Source organism: Epinephelus moara, chromosome 19 (genome assembly GCF_006386435.1).
Source record: "Epinephelus moara isolate mb chromosome 19, YSFRI_EMoa_1.0, whole genome shotgun sequence".
NCBI lineage: Eukaryota > Metazoa > Chordata > Actinopteri > Perciformes > Serranidae > Epinephelus > Epinephelus moara.
The window spans coordinates 10,429,008-10,450,688 of record NC_065524.1 but is presented as its reverse complement, the minus strand read 5'-3'; the positions used below and the strand labels follow the sequence as shown (position 1 = coordinate 10,450,688).

At 41.1% G+C, this 21,681-nt stretch overlaps 2 protein-coding genes across 5 annotated transcripts in view; one reads left to right on the top strand and one right to left on the bottom strand.

The window, feature by feature from the left end:
* The window catches only part of smap1 (small ArfGAP 1), a 151,417-nt gene extending 136,373 nt beyond the window's left edge, over positions 1-15,044 (top strand). For 3 of the 4 annotated variants that reach the window (XM_050070959.1, XM_050070957.1, XM_050070955.1), the window contains 3 exons: positions 1,434-1,626; positions 6,646-6,884; positions 10,928-15,044. In XM_050070959.1, the coding sequence (XP_049926916.1) occupies positions 1,434-1,626; positions 6,646-6,884; positions 10,928-11,074 (579 nt within the window). In that variant the 3' untranslated portion in view covers positions 11,075-15,044. The remainder of the gene's footprint in view (positions 1-1,433; positions 1,627-6,645; positions 6,885-10,927) is intronic. The other variant, XM_050070956.1, reaches the window with a different exon arrangement.
* Positions 15,045-15,212: 168 nt separating this feature from the next.
* b3gat2 (beta-1,3-glucuronyltransferase 2 (glucuronosyltransferase S)) overlaps positions 15,213-21,681 on the bottom strand; it is a 79,324-nt gene continuing 72,855 nt past the window's right edge. Inside the window, exon 4 of the mRNA XM_050070962.1 lies at positions 15,213-17,377. Within this exon, the coding sequence (XP_049926919.1) occupies positions 17,291-17,377 (87 nt within the window). The 3' untranslated portion in view covers positions 15,213-17,290. The remainder of the gene's footprint in view (positions 17,378-21,681) is intronic.

Sequence of the window (21,681 nt, the reverse complement as noted above, 5' to 3'; positions counted from 1 at the left end):
GATTTATTTCTTTCATACATCCATGTCTCTGTGTGTTCTTCACAGTCCAACGTTGAATCTGCACAGTTCTCGTGGATGCTGATCCTAACTACAAACTAACTTGAGTAGTCTGTCTAGTTAGTCTGTTTTAAGGCTATATAATGTGCCATTTGTATAACATATAAACATGTCTAAAGTGCCCTCAAAAACACGCAAAACTTAGTGCCCTCTTCAGTGGCGAGAATGCGCTGTATGTGTCCTTTTTTTTCTTTTCGCCCCTGCCCTTCAAAAAGTCTGTGCACGCCACTGGTAGTAAATGAATAGTGTAGGTTTCAGCTGGGCTACAAATAAACACTGCAGCTCCTCGAGACCCACGTAAAGTTCCCGTGTTTTGCTTCCCAGCTGCTGGGTGAAGTGAAGGGGGTTAACCCCAAAGTGAGCATCAGCGTCGGCCCTGGAGGCAAAACAAAATCTCTCCTGTGCTTCCCGACCACAGTCTGGAAGCTGAAGACGGAATGGTCAACAACATGTTTACAACCACGCTTCGAGTTATCTAAATATTTTAGAGCCATAGTCAGTATGCACTTAAGTTTGTGTGATTTGTTCAAGATCAGTAAGATTCATATTTATTTTTCATACATTAATGCTCATTCTTGGCCCTTTGTACTGCAGTGATTTTTTGTTCTTTTTTTAGATTATATATAAATCATAAAGTTAAGGTTACAAATTAAAATATTCTACTGTGATTGAAGTTTTTTACAATTCAGTAGCTAAATAAATGAGTTATTCATATTAATTCATGCGTCAGTTCACCTCATTAATCATAACACATAGGCCTGGCTGACATGAAAGAGCTGATCGTATGTTGATTGTATCCAGTGTTGTGATGGTCACACTACAGAATGATTTATTGCTTGTGTAACATGAAAAAGTTGCATACTGAATCTCAATTACAATTGGTCTAAAAAACTCACAACGAGATTACTTTCCCATATCCTTCAGCCCTCATCAACATCAAATTAAACTGGAAGTGGGTGGAAAAACAATACATCTAAATAACATATGATAAAATATACTATATGATGGAAAAAAATAGGCAGAACCACCTGTCTGTAATATAAGCCTTGTCAAGTGGACTGCTTCTCTCTGCTGAAATTAGAGCTCCGCGCTTTATCTTTATTTCATTTTCCAGGGGATTTAAAAATAATTGAAAGGTATTTTAAAAAATGTTTTGGTATCAGTGCCAAATATGTGCATGATATATCTTATTGTTACTAGTATCAGAAAATTACCCAGCCGTATTATTGGCATATACAACTCTGCACTGTATTATCCTGTGTATGTGTGCATTAGGTGACCAAGAGAAAGCTACATAAAAATATATATATTTGGTGAAACTATACATATTTCATGCCATTTCTCTTCATCCCCTCCCCCTTCTGTCTCCCTGACAGTCTGGTTCCAGTACAGCACCTCCACAGGCCGACCCCTCCACCTCCTCCTCTGCCTCCTCCTCTACCTCCACCACTACCACCACGAAGGCGGAGGAGAAGAAGCTTTTATCTAAAGACTCCATCCTGTCTCTGTACGCCAGCAGCTCAGTGGCCAGTCAGCCGCAGAGCCAGCAGCAGCCTGTTCCAGGACAAGGTAACACACACACGCAGCATTTTTATTAACCCTTTGTCGTCCGTACATCCTACATCCGACATCCGACATATTTATGTTCAGGGACTGACAAGCTAAAATTTGTTCACATCAAACTAATGCAGCAGTTTATTTCAACTCCTAAGCATATGCTCCTTTAATCCATTCAACTACAGGAAATAACCCTAATGTGCAAAGGCTTATGGGTATGTGTTTGCAAAAATAATGTCTACTGTTGGCATCTCAGCTGCTCAACTGAGGCGATCAAACTGCAGTTTACAGCTACAGTACCCCACCTCCTCACCAGATATCCTCTTACCTATTGAACGCTGGCAGTTTTTTTTTTATTTTGATTTTACAACACAGTTACTATTTTGCTTCCCTCTCACACCTCTCATCAAGCTTGTGTCCAGCGGCAGGCAACTATTTTGTGCAAAAAAAGCTCCAATATACCAATCGCTGTAAACTGTCTGCACCAATCAACAGACAGAAAAAGATAATCACTAAGTAGAGCATTTAGCAGCTGAGGAGCCAGATATTTCCCTCAGCAGTTGGTGCAAACCAAAACAGAGCTAAGGGAAAATCCTAAGTGCTATATCCTTGGCAACTAGACTTGCTTGAGTTTCTTGAAGACGTTTCACCTCTCATCCAAGATGCTTCTTCAATTCTGAAGTTCTTCATCAATGTGCAATTTTGACTTATCAAAGCAAAAGTGACATTGCTATACCAACCATTGTCTGGATATAATGCGTCACTTTGACGTTCCAACTGGCGGTGCAAATCAAACAGAAAAAAACCCCTGGAAGGTATGTAGTTCTTGGGGGAGCTCCCCCATGAGCAGTTCCTCTCAGGGAGCCTTAAAGCTGCAGAGTGAACCCTACTGTCAGAAGTTTCATTATATGAGTTGTTAGGAGTATAACCAAAGAATGATTTTTCCTTCTCAGGTGAATTTGATTAACCACTTTTATAGCATTGAATTGGTGGAACTGGCCATTATTCACAATCCTGGATAGTTAAAGTTTTTTAGAAAGGTAAAGAATAGAGAAAAATCTGAGAGACAAACAACTTTGTACAGCAGATATACAATATGTTCTTCTTTCCTATCCCTGGAATCACCTTAGGTTTACCTTGTGACACCTTGGGGGGGATCTTGCCCCTCAAGTTGGTAAGCCAGTTATGGGGAATACATGCTATTTTTATGTTGTAATAAATGGCAGTTGCCGAGGGGAGGATTTGCAACAGCTACCACTTATTTGAGTTCAAGGACTGACAGGTCAAACCACTTAAATGTGTCGTATATGTAGAATGTAAACAAACACTATATACACACACAGTGTCTCAAAGGGGGGGGGGGGCACACGCAGTAATATAAGCACAAGAGTGTACACTCAGATGTAGGTGTTTGTACACACACAGAGACACACCTACACACTTTCACACATACATCAGAGGAAAGATGCATCATAAAAATGGAGGAGAGTGAAGGCAGATGAAAGGTCAGTGTGCTGAAAAGCAGGCAGTTCCACTTACTGGAGTCCCACTGCAGCAGTAAAAATAGAGAAGTGTCTGCAGATTCACACTCATCTCACAGTTATTATGTGTAAAGACAAGTGCCAAGACTGTTGATGTGTGTTTATGTGGGCGGGTGTTCATAAGTGCACATACATCAACCTGAGCATGTTGGGAGTGTGTGGGAAAGTATTAGTGGTACATATTTTCTGAATGGTGGACAGTAGGCAGCAGGCACATGTGCATATTGATTATATGGCTGCATGATTACACTGACGTAAAGAGGATTAGGAATGGAAATCAGGATGAAGGGTTTTCTGCTGCTTTATTGTCCTCTCTGAATCCAAATAGATGCTGATGGAGATCAAAGCCAAGAGAAGCTCACCAGGCTAATGCCTCAAATGCCTGACTTCCATCCTGTGTGTGTGTGTGTGTGTGTGTGTGTGTGTGTGTGTGTGTGTGTGTGTGTGTGTGTGTGTGTGTGTGTGTGTTGTAACAGGATGGATGTGGCTCTGAGTGCAGCTTATAACAAAATGATGAAAATGTCAGAAGTTACAGACAGTCCATGGATCCTTTATGGATTTCCACATTGAATCTGAGGATTTTAAAAACTTTGAGACGTGATAGGAATTGTGCTAAAAGAAGCGATATTTTATTCTCTGGCATTTTGTACATGCAGTCTACATAGCTGACTAATATCAGAGGACACTCTGTCTATTTAAAGAAGCTGTCTCATTTCTGTTCCTTAAGATTTTTCCACTCAGTACAAATACTGATATATTTGTGTCTTACATTGCCACTTACCACTTTCTCACAGTGGTCTCATGTTGCACTAATGGGCAAATGGAGTGATGGGTGATAAATTTTCAAGAAAAAATGGTGCTCTGCAGCTTCAGATTCATCTTTAGAGGCAGAAATAAAAAATGACACTGACATTTGATGTGTGGAAATGGGCTCTGTGGAGCAAACTTATAATTTGCTTGGTGTTATGTTTTAATGTTCACATTAATGTTAGCGGTGACTTACAAAAAGCTGTTACAATTGTTAAGATTTTCGTCTTGGATGTTTTTTAAGTTCTGCTTGAATTAAGCACTTGTTAGGCACCTAACTTCACACCTTGTCTAAAACCCCCTTGGTTCCAAAATTACTGTAAACCCCGGCCTTGTGGCTTTTTGCTTTTAGAAAACAGTTACTTCATATAATTGGCAACATTTCATCAAATAAACACACAGCAACAAAAAATTGAGCATAGCGTTAGTTCAGGCCGGACACATCCTAGCTACGTCAGTTGATCTCAACAGCCAATCAACGATGGAGCAGCTGATTGATGAAAGGGAGTCATAGATAGTCATAGTCATAGATCACATGATTCCTTTCTATGCAACCAATTGACGAATTTCATTCAGAGTGCCCTATTTCAACTGCTCTGGCCTGTCTACTGTTGCTGCTTCCTCTGTAAGCCACTTTGCAACCCGCTTCCACCCCAGCTCCTCCTTTTCATGCTATGTCTGACCTATCAGTGTCATTTCTGTTTGTCATTGATGCTGCTCTGTTCTGTTCCTGGGGGGTTCTTTGCTGCTGCTCTCCCTGCTTTAGGCTTCCATGTAGGCGCATGGAAGGGCAGGAAGGTTTGCCTCTCTGTCTCAGGCTTTCTTCATTTGCACGTGGAAGGGCAGACAGGTGTGCTCTCTCCGCCTTATGCTTTCCATGTAGGCACGTGGAAGAGGCTTTCTGCATAGGCCCAAGGAAAGGCAGAGGGGCCCCAGAACAGAGCCATACCGCCAAATATAATACTGCAAATGGAAATAAAGTTTTCTTTGACTTAAGTGTTCCTGACTGAAATGCAATAATTTACTGGTAGCAAATAATCTTTCCTCCTCCCACCAATGTAGTTCGTCAGCAAATTTTAGCAGAATGGTTGTCAAGCACTGCAGACACAGTGCGTAGTACCAGCTACTTTAGAAATCTGTGGCAACATGAAGCCAATAAGTTCACCCTCTAGGGCTCTGGTATACCTAATGTAAAGAGAAAGAAAAAGAAATAATCATGTTCCAGTAGCAATATAAACATATATATCTACCATCAGCAATTATTATGCTCACTCTCTGGGAGCTGTTGACACTCACCAGCGATATCATTTTGGTTACAGTGTAGCCTGGTTACATGCTGAGTAACCAAGCTACGCTGAAACAGAAACGATATCGCTAGCAGTTCACAACATAACTGAGCATAATAGGCTACAAATAAAAACATGCAAGTTAGCTAAAGTCATACTGTTAACTTACCGTTGATAGTTGATGTAGTTTATCCACTTTGGGTGGAGATAAAAGGCTGATGGATTGGGGGTAGCAATAAAGACTGCTCAAACATGAATCCTCCTAGGTTCTTTTTGTTTCTTTAGTGGCATTTTGTGTTTTTTTTCTGCAGTTATTGAATGACAGCGTTGCGTATCATTGCCTGACCGTCCTGGTGGATGATAAATGATTTGTGCTTTAGTTGGTGGTTGCTCTCTTAAGCTCTGCGTTCCATATGACAACAGGTAACTGATTGGTGCAACAATACTGAAATTGTAACTTGGTCACAGCTGTGTGTTTATGCAGTATTTCAGTGGGCTTCAAAACATGGCATCGGCCAGTCATAATCAAGGACTGGAACTGTCCATTTTAGAAGTGCATGTAAACAACAAAGATCCTTAATATGACCCATCAGAGGGTAACGCTGGAGCCAAATGCATTGTGTCTATCATAGCTGCTTCACAATAAAAGCCACCCTCATACCAGGTGAATGCTTTTAATGTGAAGTAGCTGTTGTGTTTGCATTAGGAGAGTGAAAAGTAAACCGTGAGACTTCTATTAATAAGATAAAAATCTAACATTAAGGTTTAACCACATGCTGCATAGGGTTCTACGAATCCCCAAACTTGAACCTTGCAAAAATGGTGGACTTCGCCACTAAAAAAAGGATGCAGACCATAAATGGTATAAAACTGGGTTGTGTTATAATGACATTATTAAGGATTATAACTTTATAACACACCCAAACATCAAAGAATTTTTGCTGCTATTTGTCAGGTGGGTCATTTTAAGACCACCAGATCCTTGATTCTGATCAGTTTTACCTTGACCCATGCTACACCCTTCCACCAACTTTTAGAAACATCTGGCCAGTAGTTTTTGCATACTTTTGATAACAAACAGACAGACAAACCAACAAACAAAGACATGACCTCCTTGTCTTGGTTGTAGTGGCCGTACTGGGTGTTTTAAAGAGTAATGAACATTTTAACTTTGATGTATCCTCAGGATTTCTTATATTTGGATTTTAAGGAGTAGCTATTTACTCCTTAAATTAATCATTTTCATAAATTTCCTAGTAAATCAAAGCAAAACTTGATTCTGGAAATCTGTTTATTTACTTCAGCACAGCTCTGTTCTCTCTTATGTTTAGTTGAAAATATTCTCAGCAGTAGGCAAGTTCACATGAAGAACTCTGTGTGCCTGTTTTTTGCTCCAGCAGGAATGTACGTGGGCCAGCCTCAGATGCCGTTCACTCCGCAGGGTTTTGCTCCAGGGATGGGCGGACCCATCCCACCAACCACCATGATAGGCGGAGGGGCCATGATGCCTGGGATGGCGCTGCCTAACGGCGGCTACATGGGCATGCAGCAGCAGGGCGTGATGCCAGCCAACCAAGGACAGAACATGTATAGCATGCAGCAAGGACAGCAGCAAGGACAGTGGAATATGAGCCAGGTAACAGACATATACACTGTATGTCATCCAACTAAGACACACTCAGAGTGGTGGTACTTAATTCATTTTATGGTAATAATGAACTCATTTTATGATTAAGTTGACCATAATCCCACTCCAGTTTCTCTGCACATTAATCTTTTATGATGCACACTTACATGTTTACTGTATTTTCACTAACCTGGATAAAAATGTCATAAATATAGCATCTTTTTCCTCCACACCACATGTCAAAGAGTTCCATTAACCTGGTCCTAAAAGTTAATATATGGTCTTACACAGTGTTCTGCTCCTTAATTTTTTGCAAAGCCCAGTGCAGTAATGACCTCACCCCTTCAGCCTCTCTAAAAGCCCATGAAGAGCAGCTTTAATCAACTACTCAATCTGTTTTATAACCAAGGTTATTGTATGAAATATAATGGATTTTTCTTGAATTCTGTCAAGTCTTTTTTTTTCTTGTCCCTAGTCTAGCCTCTAAATCCAGCCCAGTACCATGAAATGATTAGAGAGTACATAACATTTGGAGGGATTCTTTGATGCAGGGGGAGCTGTGACAGTTTTTAAAACCTTTAAGAGATTTAAAAACCTATAACTAGCTGAGAGTGACACATGACAGGGTGGGGTAAAATATTGTCTTATTATAAAAAAAATGGGAAGGAACTTTCTTTGATCCTGTGATTAAGTCTATTATTATTCCTGATCATGTCCAGGTCTGCAGTTTGATAGCCAGTAATTAAACATTTGACCATAGCCAGCAGGAGTGGACTGGTATACACAATGGAGCAGAAATCTGTCCTCTAGTTAAAATGTAATCTGCTGCAGTCAGTGTTGCCCAGCTCAGATATGACACATCTGATGTCTGTGATTGATTTGAAACGAACAAAGCCCAGGAGTGAAGGCTGGTTCTGTATTTCCCACTTCAGTTATTCCTTGTTTGACTCTCAGCTGCAACAAACAGAGTTAACAGACTGTACTAGCTGAGAGTATTTACAGAGTAAACCAGCTGTGTTTTAGTTACAGCGAGTCAATCTGTTCTGTCCTTGTTTGACATTCATTAACTGTCTCATATGCCACATTTACACCTGGTGGAAAGGTAGGCGAAGCTGCTAAATGAGCTTTATTTAGCTGGATCTGATCACAATTGGAGCCAGATCATTTACAGATGAGATTTAGCTGATCCTTTGCAGTCTGATTCTGCAAGTTTCAGAAACTTCAATTCATCCCAGTTTACAAACTAAACTCACTAATCTTTACAGAGTAAGCTTTCAAGGTCAGGTTAATTTTATTTATATAGCTTGATATCACACATTTGCCTCAGAGGGCTTAGAGTGAAGCTGTGCTGCCAATTAATGATTTGATTACAGAAGACATTTATCATTAAGCCCAAATGCAACTATGACACTGTTAATAAAAACATCAGCTGAGGTGAGTTAAAGCTAAGTGGATATTTAAGTAGTCTGTTGGTCACCATCAAGAGAGGAATGAAATCAGATCTTACACAGTTTGCACTGTAACTTGTATACTAATTAATTTCTGATCCTTCAGCTGCAGGTAAACTGTCTGAGGTTGCAGCTGTGCACTTCATTCTTCAATCTTTCAAAATGGCAAAACTGAGAAATGAATAGACTGAATCATTGTGACTTTGCGCTAACAGAAACACTCACTTGTTGTGTCATTGTTTTCGATTGCTGAGATATGAAAACAGCAAACTTGTTTATTTCTGTTGTCATTTTTAGCCATAACTGTAACATTTAAAGATATTTAGTTAAACATAGTGGTCCGAACTAGCTGACATTTCTGCATGCTTATTTTATGTACTGTTGCTTTGCTGGTGTCTTCAACATATTTTAGCCACATAAAAAGACCCACTTCAGAAGAATTAAAATCAGTTCAAGTGTTTGCATCACTCTACCTTACACACTAGCCAATTGAGGCATTTTTTTTTTTTTTTAGCATTTTTTAGTTGACTTGAAACTAATTGAGGCAACATTTGCTCAGCGACGTTTTATTTTTTGTACATTGCACGGGGGTTTGCTTAGCTAGAAGTTAGAAGTTAGTAAGTGAAAAAACATTGGGTCTCATTTACAAAGAGTGCATAAACCATGCTTACAAACATTTTTTCTTGCCTAATTTTTTTTGTAATTTGCGAACGAATTTAGACCTGCCTCAGACCATGTGTATATACAAAGTGATGAGGGCCCAACTGTCTTATAAAATGTCGACACATCTTTTAACTAAATGCATAGAATATTAAAACTGCATTCATTAAAAAAGGCTTTAATGGACAATATTTAAACATGTTAATTTGAATAATTTACTAATGCATGCACTTATTTCATCCTTGGCCTTTTATCCCCATCAATTATTGTCATAATTAAGATATGTGTCCCAGTCCAGCTTACTGTGGAGTTTATGAGAGTGACCATATCAAAATGTAACAGTTTTGGTTTTCATTGTTTTCATTGAATCTGCCTGTCAAAATTATTGTTATTGTTATTTTCATTATATTATTATTATTATTATTACTATTATTATTATTGTTGTTGTATTTTAACTGTGTTTAAGTGTTATGAGTATTAACAGGGTATATAATAGATTCTGGTCCACCTCCAAGCAGGTGTTAAGATGGCCTTAACCTTGCTGGAAAACTGACATGTTTGAACTTTGACGAGAGTAATTAATGGCTTATCGACTGCTATCACATTCACAGATGCTCACTAATGGTCTGACACTGGAGTTTCAGGACCTTTATTTGTGTGTATAACTTCACCACCTTCTCCATGATACACCTCTCAGCAAACATATTTAATGGTATAGAGAAATGGGAGCATTGCAGTTTGGCATGATGATTGCAAGTAATGGGCACGAGCCATTCAGTTTAGTATGATTCTAATTTACCAACATAGGCATGAAATCAGCCGGCACACATGTGCCATGAATCCAATGGTAATTTTGCATGCACTGTGTTCACTGAAACCATCGGCAGTGGGGCTCAAACTGTGCTGTGTCTGAGAGGACCTTAACTGGAAAAGTTAATGCAATACGTAAAATTGTGATCGATGATAATCCTGTTGGGCCATTTTGGTGCCCCCTTCCGGCACTGGTGCACAGCACGTGCTGCATGTACCCTTGGTGGCGACACTGTATTGCATAATCAAAATGACCACATTGATTTCTGATTTAATAACAGATATGATTCATGTTAAAGTAATTTAATTTGCCCAAACATGTTGACATCAGGATTTCCGCTGTATCTATACTGGATCAATACTGGGAGGCCTGTCAACACATCTGTCCAAGAGCTTCCGTTCATTAGTCTGTTACCTGCTGCTTGAACACACACACCTAAAGCCACTCCTTTTCATACAGTATGTGTGTGTAGTTGCACTCGGAGCTTCAAACTGTTGTCAGCATTTTGACATCTTGGGAGGTTAATGAGAGATCATAAATCACCACCAACACACATACAAACACACACACACACACACACACACACACACCACCTTGAACAGACAAAGTGGGAGGTGGATGACTAGGTGTGTGTGTGTGTGTGTGTGTGTGTGTGTGTGTGTGTGTGTGTGTGTGTATTGTGCAGGAAGATGTAATGGAATGGTGAGTTGATGAACGAGCACTTGGATGCACGTATGTCCGGGCTTGGGCGACACACATTCATAACCACACACACACACACTCACCCGTAGCTCTCGGATGACCAGATAAGCGAGTTGCGCTGCACCAAAGCACATTCATAATAGATAAGGCAGAATGGAAGGAGGAGGACAAGCAGGGGAGCAGAGGAGGTGGATGGGGCGGGGCGTTGAGGAGCTGGGAGGTGAAGAGAGAAGAGTGGGGAGAGGGCAGGGAACAGGGGAAGCCCTGAGCCTTTAAGAGCAGAGGCAAAGGTAAAAAGCGAGGAATCGAGGCCCGGGAGTCAGCTACTCCCTCCTCCCACAGGCAGGGAGGAGGGAGTAGCTGACTACTTTAGCTCTGATGAATTCGAACACTGACTTCACTCCTCTATCTCCCTTCTTTTCCACCCCCAGATGACCCAGCAGATGTCAGGCATGGCTGTGAGTGGTGGAGGGCCGGCGCCAGCCACTTTCACCCAGTCAGGGGCCCCTGCGGCTGGCTGGCCTGCGGCTCCACCGGCAGCTTCCGGCCAGACCCTCAGCACTCAGCTGTGGAAGTGACAAGAATTGGGTCCAGAGGAAAGGTAGGGGGGGAACGGAGGGCAGTCATATGGCAAGGAAATAGCCATAACAGCTCCTGACCCACCCATCTCCTCACAGAATGAAGAACACACAGTGGGGGTAGTTTGACTGCCTCCCTTCAAACCCTACACACCTTCACCATGGTTCCTTTAAAAGCCAAGATGACATCACACTGGATGGAGTGGAAAAAAAAGAAAGACTGGCAGCTGTTGTTTCCCGTCGTTATTCAGCTTCCCTCTTCCTTTTTGATTTCCTTTTGTTGTTGTTGTTGTCTGAAGAAAGAGACAGAAATCGACAGAAAAGAGAGCTGCTGGACCAATAACTCCAAGTGTCTATTATAGTAATATTATATCATTACCAAAATGGATAGTTAGTGAATAGTCTTTCAATACCTACAGTAGATATGGCTATCTTGTGGTTGCTACCATGTCCTCACCCCTCTCTCTGCTGTGTATATTGTAACCCTCCCCCTTCCTCTCTCCCTCCCCCTCCCCCTCTCTGTAGGGCGAGCAGAGTCCCGTAGCAGATAGTCGTCTGAACAGTACTGTATTTATGTGATTATGATGTGAACCTCCCACTTTTTCAGAGCCATAGGAGAGAGGTTGATGCTTCCACTCTCAGTGACTTTGTTTGGTTTGAGTTCTCTTCATCACTCCATGGGGGGTGGGGGGGGATCTGGAGATGAGGTTCTCCAGTTTAAAGCATCCTGTGGAGTTTAGCATTGCTAAATGGGGTTTGACTGACATGGGTTTAATGCTGCTTATACAGTAGATGTTATTTTGCACTGATTCACTGAATCATTGTCACGTAATCTGACCATTTTCCCACAAAGACTTCGAAAACATAACAGTGTCTCATTACATCCATTTGAGGTTACGTTTTCCCCCCATAGCAGACAGTGTACCACGGATCAGTTCTACAGGAAAGATCACATACACCAGTGGTTCCCAACCTTTAGCTTGGGTCAGAATATACACCTGAGGGTAGGCAAGATCATTAAAATAGGAAATATGATTAAAAGAAAAAGGCCTGGTAGGACTCTAAAAACTATTCAAGTTAAACATTGGCTGATGGGAAGATGGCTCTTCGAACTTCTCCCGACTCATAGACATATTCAAACTGTGACAGGGGGTCACAACATAGGCAAGGTGATACAGCCCAGAAGTTGCCTACTTGCACTCAGGTGAGAACAGTCACACTGCAGCTATTCAGCTACTTACACCAATCCCTATGACACGTTATTGTGGTTCCCATTGCGTGCTGTGATTGGCTAGTACTAATCAAGTTGATGCATCATGGTTGGAAGGGTTTAGCATTAGGGCAAAGAGGTCATGGTTAGGACTCGTGCCAGCCACTCTCGGATATTCTCTGAGATTGGTGTATTGGTGAAGTGGTGAATTTACACGAGAAAAACCTACAAATATAGTGCCAGAAAGTCAGGTGGCGTTGTATAAAGAGTGACACAGTTTATAGAGAGAGTAAGGTGTGGTGGATAAATGGGTCAAGCACAGGACTTTCACCCATGAGACTCTGATTCTAATGTTTCCTTTTTATTTTTAGACTTTTAGACTTAATATTTTTACTTTTTATGATGTATAAAGCAGCAGAATGCACACTGTGTATGGCTGAATACACCTGTTCAAGTTAATGTCATACTTAAATGTTGCCAGGACACCCAGGAATATATACACCCGGGTATAAACGGCCACATTGGCTATGTACACCTCAGGTAGCATCGTTGGTCTTTGGACACCTGGGTGTTATCAGCATCTGCCAAAATAAAATATTTTTCTTTTGAAATACTTCGACAAGTTGGGAAATACCCTTAGTTGCTTACTCGCTGATAGTTAGATCATGTTTGTCTTCCAAGTATCAAGCTGGAGTCAGGAGGCAATTAGCCGAGATTAGCAGAAGGACTGAAAACTGGGCTAAACAGCTAGCCTGGCTGTATCTAATTATTATTATTTGGACAACAATACAGTTTTTGCTGATATCACAGAGTCTGTCACCATACGAGTTAATTCAATATGAAACTAACAGGAACAGTAAATATCCTCATTGCCTTTTTCTTGGCTGCTTACCATTGTGCACCTGACGCCAGGCACCTAGCATTGTTTGAACGTTTAGGAAAGAGGTGTACTTGACAGAAATGGTGACACACGCATGCCATGGGAATTTCAAAATAAAGGCATATCTTAAAGATAATACGTATTGTTCTTTTCGCTTTCCATCGATAATATTGGATCATTGATCATTACGGTGATATACAATCCAGACTCAAAGCCCAAAAAGGTTGGGAACCACTGATATATGTACACCACACTGGCTGTGCAAACATAATCTGATCAGTTATCCAGTATCAGACTTTTATTGGCTTATTAATATCTCTGTCCAGTTCTGTGTCTCACACTGCGAGCTGGTTAAAACAACCCAAAGGATTCCCTCTAAGCCCCAGTGATTTCTGAGCACCCCTGGGTCCCCTGGGTGTCTTTGGTAGCCACGCTGTGGTGTTTTGATGTGTTTTAAAACCTAACAAGCTGGGTTAAGTGAAACCTGGGCTCCGACCCAGTTAAGACATTCCTTGTTGTTGAAATGAACCGTTTCTCCCGCGCTCCCCTAGGCAAAATAAAGCGCCACTGGAATCACAGCAGGTTGTCTTTACTGCACTTTAAATAGCAGAGCAGGTACCGTACTGTATCTCCCGCTGTGGTGTGGTTTAGTCTCTCAGATCGTTGTCGGGGAACAGCAGAGATAAGTGAACTGTCAGCTCACTTCCAACAGCAAGATGGGATTTCCACAATCTTTTTCTTTCTAAAAACTGGACCAACGTGACACGTAAAATGTTGCTCCCTTCATATATTACGCTGTAACTGTATGTTCTGCCATCCGCCATCTTTATTGTGGTGTTTTGTTGTGTGCAGTACAAGAGAAGCACAGTTAGTCTGAAGCAAATAAACCTGGATGACCAATCAGAGGGCTAGACTGGCAGGACGGTGGGGGAGGAACAGGACTGGACAGTGTTAGCAAAAGAGGACCTGTATGAAAACACTGGATGGGTCCCATCACCACTGTCCAGTCCTTGTTTTCGAGAATAAGAAAAGAGGAGCAAGAGCTGAAATGAACAAACAGATACACACACGTATGCACACAGAGTTAAGACCACACTGCCGAACGCCAACGCAGAGATTCATGTCCGTATACACAGGGTACCTCTGCCATGCAATAACTGTAAGACTCTCTTACACACATGTGGCGAGTGTGAACGACACATTAACAATAAATCTAATGTCCTCCAGGTTTATTTCCAATGTGTTTACATTTTCTGGTGCCTAGTACAGAGAAAAGTGGTTTCCGTGCATTAAAAAAAAAATATCCAGGAACTTTTTCTGTGTTCATCTTTGTCTAATGACTCTTTTAACTGTTAAAGTACTGTTTTATCGTTTGGGAGTTTTATGTTTGCTCCTTTTTTCGGTTCCACAAGAGGGTCATTTGAAATAAAAGCTGTTGAGTCCTGGAGTTATTCCTGCTTCTATTTCCTGTGTTTACATCATACACCTACACAGTGCCCTCTAAACTTCAGCGATCAGGACAATACTGCCGTTAAAATGCAGTAAAGAAAAACAGTTCTTTCACATCTGAGCTGTGAGACTAGCCGCCCGTCTGATGTGCTGTTTATATCCTGTCTACTCAACTCATGCCTTTTTATTCCACCGCTGGCAAGTGCGTTTACTTGTGAGGCGAGTTCTCTTTGTTGTCAGCCCACAGACTCTACATTATTGATGGCAGCTTGTCAGGAGAGACGTCACTTGTTACTTCACGCGGGCTGCTTCCAAACCTGATTGCATACATACAGGATGAGAGGACGGCAAAGGTCCTTCCAGTTCAATACACACAATCAGTTTTGAGTGATTTAAAAGAGAATTACATAGCATTTATGCATCAATAAATCATCACCATGACACATCAGTGTGATTAATTCAAACAAAGACATGATCTGGGGAAGCGGGCACTGATTGGCATTTAGAGCTATGAAGACATGAAGAGGGTGCTGTTCTTTCAGAACAAAAGGACCTGTTGGCAGATGATGAAAGGAGTGAAAAAACTGATGCAAAAAATCCCTTCAAACATTTTAATTTGCTCAGTGAGAGAGGTGTTATTGTAACATGTAACATGTAATTTCATGTGCATACAGAGCTGGAGTTGGGATGTGTTAAGCCTGGCTTAGCATGAAGACAGAAGCAGGGGGAAACATCTAGCTTGGCTCTCTCTCTAACTCCATTTGTCAGCCCCTTTAACTGTATTTAGTTTGTTTAAAACATGAAGAAATTGAAATATTAAAATCACATTTTTTATTTTAAAGGGAATTTACATGCTGCAGATACTTCTTGGTGAACACCAGTTTATCCATCAGTATGTCTGCACAGCATGTCTGACTCACTGTTGCTGCACCTAGCTGTTGCTCCAAAAGAACGTGTTACACTAAGTAACTTTCCCTAAAACCACAATTTGTCAGTTTTGAATTTCTGTTCATGTACAGGTTAAATCACAGACTGTATAAATATGGTAAACATGTCTCCACTTCTTTCCCCTGTATAAAAATAAAGCCAAAATATCCCAGATATGGCAGCTGCCATCTTGTGCTTTCGGAGCCAGAGTCTGCTCAGTAGCCATCAGGAAGTGGAGCCGCGATATTGAGTTCCCACCCGTACACTGATCTGACCCAATCATGAGCAGCGCCACTGATCACAAGCACACTGACTGACAAACACAGGTGACAATCATAACGTCATATCCCGTTTTATAGTGTTAAATAACCAATTAAAACCACACTTATCAGAAAAATGAACACTTGAACAAACAGCCTGTTTAGAACTACCTAAAATGACAGAAACCATCTTTGGGAACAACTTACTTGACGTGTACTTTGAGCTTTTAGTTTGGCCCGTGCTAACATAGAGGGGGCATGGTTATAACCTTTACTTCAGCCAGCCACCAGGGAGGGATTGAGATGTTTCAGCTTTACTTTTGGGGAGCTGTTCGTGCCCCCAGGATGTGCCCTGGGCTTTGAAGCCCATTTTCATAGTGGCCAAACAGTGGACTTACATCCATACCATAACCCATGCATCCCAAAAATACTTTTCCCCATAGACTAACATGGAAAGAGAAAGAGAAGTCTGTGTATCAGCGAATACAGTTTTTGAGTATCACACCACTTAATGTCTCATTTCACTATCAGAATTTGATCCATTTATTCCGATAACATTTGGAGGTCTAGCAGAGCTGCACGACTTTAGCAAAGTGCTAAACTGGAATTAGCCGACTCAGCTGGCGGAGTCTCTGGTGCACCTCCTCTCTGGGCCACACAGTGCAAAAGCAGTCCTGATAATCCGGGTAATTTTATGAGCGGTAGTTGAACTTTTTCGACTTCACGCGACACTGAGCCACTTCATAGGTATGAATGGGGCCCCGCCTCCAACACAGTATACAGTCCTCTTTAATAATACATGGAGCGGTCATGTCGTCCATCTTTATAAACATTCATTGGGATGAATGCACAAGATAAAGTGTCCTAATATGTGCTAGTACTGGTAGGCATATTCTTAAACTTTTGAGAGGGCCAGGCTAGCTGTTACAGTCTTCCTGCTAAGCTAGCTTTATGCTAACGGCATCCCGATACCAGCTTCGTACTTGATGCACAGATATGAAATTGCTATCAATCTTCTTATCTGCTGTGAAAGACACAGCATCACAATACCACTGCCATAAGATACAGGCATGATCTGCTTGTATGATAATTATATCACGGAATCACAGTTAATTTGACAATGATGTATTAATGATTAAAATGACATTAATTATTCACATGGCACTTTCCAGTTCAGCAACATGGTATTTTTTAAACATTTATACTGTAGTTTTTCACATTAACAAGCTGTGGATGGAGGAAATGAACAGTCCAAGTCATCCCAGTTTGAAAAACAAACATGTTCAGTGTTGTCCAGTTCTCACAAAGCACGTTTGACAGACAGCCAGAAGTCTTGAATCATGCAGCTCCTCAGAGTCCATGTCCATTTTCAACAGACTGTATTAACCCCATAAGGAGAGGAAGCAGGGTGCTGTCGTAAGTCCCAGCCAAGAGATGATGGGCAGCCACAATCAGCGTCTGGTTATGGATCCGCTGCTCAGCTCTTCCTCTCACACCTCGATGACCACAGTGTCTTTCCGATGTTTGGGCTCATTTGCAAGGTGTGGTTTCTCTGTGCGAGTGTGCCAAACCAGCACCTGAAAAAGAGGAAGAGGAGTGAGAAAATGTGCTGACAGTGGAAACGCTGGGCACTAAATAAAGAATGAACAGGCTGTTATGCTTGGATAAATACAGCGCGGATGCAGGTGGATGGCAGAGCTTTACTGAGACTGTGTAAGACCAAAAGACTTAATTTGATATTTTTGGATTAAAGCTGCTAATACCTGATATTTTCTGTCCAAGCGTAGAAAAATGTCTGAAAAATCTTTTAGAAAATCATGCAATACTGAAACTGGCAGGTTAGAGGATGATTTGGTTTATTATAATCTGGATCTTATATTTGTATATTAGTGGCCATCTTTTCTACCAGTAATAATGAGACTGTACTCTAATACATAACACTTCTTTGTATCTAATCTGACGAACACACTCCTGCAGATGGTTTCACACTATCTAATTGATTGAAAGCTGGTGTCGGTAAAGAAACATTTAATTTGCAAGCAAAACACAAGAAAGACTGTTAGCTAGCAAACATGGATGTAAACAGGGTAGCTTCCATTTTTTTGGTTTTAAATCAGTTTTGAAAATGTTTTGTAAAGAAGAACATACGATTGGTAAGACCTAAAGAATACACACAATAAATTTTGGTTAGAAAGAGTAAATGTAAACATAACTCTTATTGCAGAGGTTAAGGAACAAGGCTAAAAAAAGAGTCCAACTGTTGAAAGGACAAGCACTCAGATGGTTAAACATGTTTTAAATTAATACCCAAACTGTACCCTGTAAATGTCCACCACAGTTTGCATTGCCTACTTCTCACCTCAAATGTTTTCAGAAACATTTAGTGTACTGTTTAGCTGTAAAATGAGATAATATGTGACCTGACAGGTGAGCGGTGCTTTGTTTTCAGCTCAATTGTTTCCAAGATGGGTCACAAACGTTCTCATTTTACAGCAAAACAGTACACTAAAACAGTGGTTCCTGGCTGGTCCAGCCACAGGGTCCGGATTTCTCCTTAGTCTCTAGTTCAAGGTCGACACAGTTTAATATATTCAGCATCATACCTATGTTTGGCCATGTTATCGAGCTAGTTAGCTTTCTCTGTTAAGTAGCTGTATGTCAGTCACTCACTCTACAGCAGGGCCACAGGAGTGTTTTTTACAAACTTGACAAGTTCGCAAGTCATGATTTTTTTTTTTTTTTTTTCAGATTGTGGATACAGTGACAGCTTCATCAAATTTGACAAAAAAGATATTTTATAAGAGATACCAAATAAAGCTGAGCACACAAAGTTAACTGGTACAGTCAGAGATTGTTTAAGAGATTTCTCACTTTCTAAATAGTGTTTTTAGTAAAAGTGTTTTTTGATACTAAGTGACTAAACTGTTCACTTCTTAAAACCCGTCTGATCACATTGGCTGCTTTTATTTCTCGCCACGTTGGACTTTGTCGCATAATGCTTCCAGTAGAGTCCTCCAGAAGTAAAGTTTGGTACTTGACCAGAAGACCATTTTAAACCCAACATGCATAATAATAGATAGCTGATCCAGATAGACCGGAGAATAATCAAACCCGACCCGAACAGTGGGAACACCATCAGTGGTACCAGCATGATGCTTCAATAACTAGCAAGCAGCTGAAAACAGTAGGCCTACAAATATATATAATTTTACCTGCACTTCAAACATCACTGTCTCTGTCTCCCTCTGAAAAACAAATGTGTCTCCTGTGATGGTAATGACATGTAATCAGAGCTGATAATGAGTCTGTTCAGATCCACTGGATGCTAGACATGTTGACACATATATCTGCGACCCACTGAATGACATTTTACACACTGACGCCCATGTAGCTAAAAATGGGAGAAACCTCTCTTACATCAGCGGTGACTCACACTCACTGTCTACTGTCTAATGTTAATAAAAGACCGATCTATTGCTTTAAAGCTAGTGAGTAGTGGTGTTTCCCCTACTGGAAAGCCTTTTTGAAGTAAAGGCGTCACTCCTTGATGATGCTCTGATGAAATATCTGTCAAATGAAAGACACTGCTGTTTTCTTTGAAACAGAGATTGCATTGTATCCTCCATAGACGTATCCTCCTGCTGTCGAATGTGAAACTCACCGGTGTGCCAGGAGGGATTCCATACACAGGAAACAAGTCTGACACCTCCTGAAATGGATCACATCTAAAGCAGCACACACCTCACTGCAGCTGTTTGTCTTGTGTTAGAGCCAATTTCACAGCACTATATTGGTGAGAAAACACTGCAATGGATGCAAAGAACGATATTTATCAGGAGAGAGGGAAGCATTTCACTCCTCAGAGACTTGAGTGAGGTTATTTGGAGTAAGAATGGTTTTTTTTTAGCCAATAGTTAATGAGCCTATAATTCACATGTGTGACATTTCTGTGTCCAAAGCAACACACACACACTCACAGAGGCATGATTTATTGCTGGCTGTGAACATTGCCGCTGTTTCTGGGCTTCTTCAGGTGGAACATGTCACTTCCTGCACACTGTGCTGCTAATTGGCCCGCTTTGCATATCTAACGAGGCTAATGTAGCAGCCACTTAAGCATCACTCCAGAGCTGGGAGGAAAATGGTACTGAATGTGTGTGAGGGTGTGCACGTGTGTGTGTGCACGCTCACTAATCATGCAGTCAGAGTGCCCTCCCTGTTCCCCTGGACTCACACCTCTCTTTCTACTCCTGCACGAGCCTCTTTCTCCCTCTCTGCTCTCCATTTTCCTCATTCGTCACGTCCAGTTTTTCTCTTATAGCTTTGCTCTTGTTTTTACCTCTCCGTCCTCCCTCCTGCTCTATCTTTCTCTTCCTCCCTGAGGCAACATGGAGACAAAAAGCTTTACTAGGTTAGAGTATTTTTGCCTTAATAGCATACGGAGAGGGTAGGCCTGTTTCTCCCATCAGGAGGAGGAATCTGTCGAGAGGCGCCATTAGGTAGCAACAGTTTCCAGTTTTACCTCCAAAGAAAATGTATTGGATGATTGCATTTAAGTTTACTGCAGCTTGGTTCTTATTTGTGTTTGGCAATCATTTCTCTCAGCTATGAAAACATTGTACTCACTATACACAATAGCTTTATAATCCGACTGAATTAAAGTTACAAAAACCTGATGATGATTTGTATTGGCAAATGTTATTTTGATATTTAAAACTCATCTCATGCCTTACATGCTGATGACAAAATATCTACCACAAGCTTAATTCACAATCATGTCTATCAGTTTAGCTGTACAACCCAAGTGGCAGAAAAAGATGTCGGCATTGCATGTTTTTACAAATTACAGACATGTTACACTTGTACATTATTTTGTTTAGCATTATTTAGCAGATGCTCTGTAACTTAACTCAGCAACACTATGTTGAAGGTGTGGTTAGGTTTAGGCACAAAAAACACTTGGTTTTGATTAAAAAAACAATGTTTAGGCTAAAAACAACCACTATTGATGGCTCAAAAGCTACTGGAAAAGCAGGGACGGGTCAGAGAAAAAGGAACACCTTCCATGACTCAAATGCTGTGGGGAAACGCTGCAGTATGTTTGTGAAAAACACCCAGGTCCCGTGACTGAAACACTTGTGGAAAAGATGTTAAGGCTCACCAAAATACAACCAGTTTTGTTGTTTGTCTTGAACAGTGGTCTGCAGCTTGGCAGGTGTCTTTTCTAGGTGACATCTCACCTAGGTGACATGCCATTCATTATCTCTTCCACCACCTGAGGACAAAGTCAGGTCACATACAGTACTACATCAGTTTAGAAACCTTTTTATAATGTAATGTATGAAACGTGCAAATGTATTTGTGGTTTGGGGCGTCGGTGGCTAGTGGTAGAGCAGGCGCCCCGTGTACAAGGCTGTTGCCGCACTCCCCCTCTCTCTCCGCCCCTTCACACTCAACTGTCCTGTCCATTAAGGGCAAAAAATATATTTAAAAAAAAAAAAAAAAAAATTCTTTTATTGACTGGGCTGAGCTGTAGTGCTTACCAAAGTCATTGCCGTGATCTAGGAGAATTAACTAAATTACTTTATTTGTAAGTAAAAGTGAAGTTGAGGTGTTGGTAATAATTCCTCACTGGCAAAGTAAAAAACAAATAGGTCCGCACACCAAGTAGCTCCTGTTTAAAGGATTTTAATGCAGAGTGACGTTTCACGCCACACGACTTTTCCTCAGACTTCTGATACATGACAGAAAGCTGCCATCTTAAATACCAACTGCTGCCCCTGCATGACACTCACATTAAAATCCTTCTAAATGGGAGCTACTTTCCTTACAATCCTTTGGTCCATCACCCACTCCATTGGACACTAGGATGAAGGTGTCT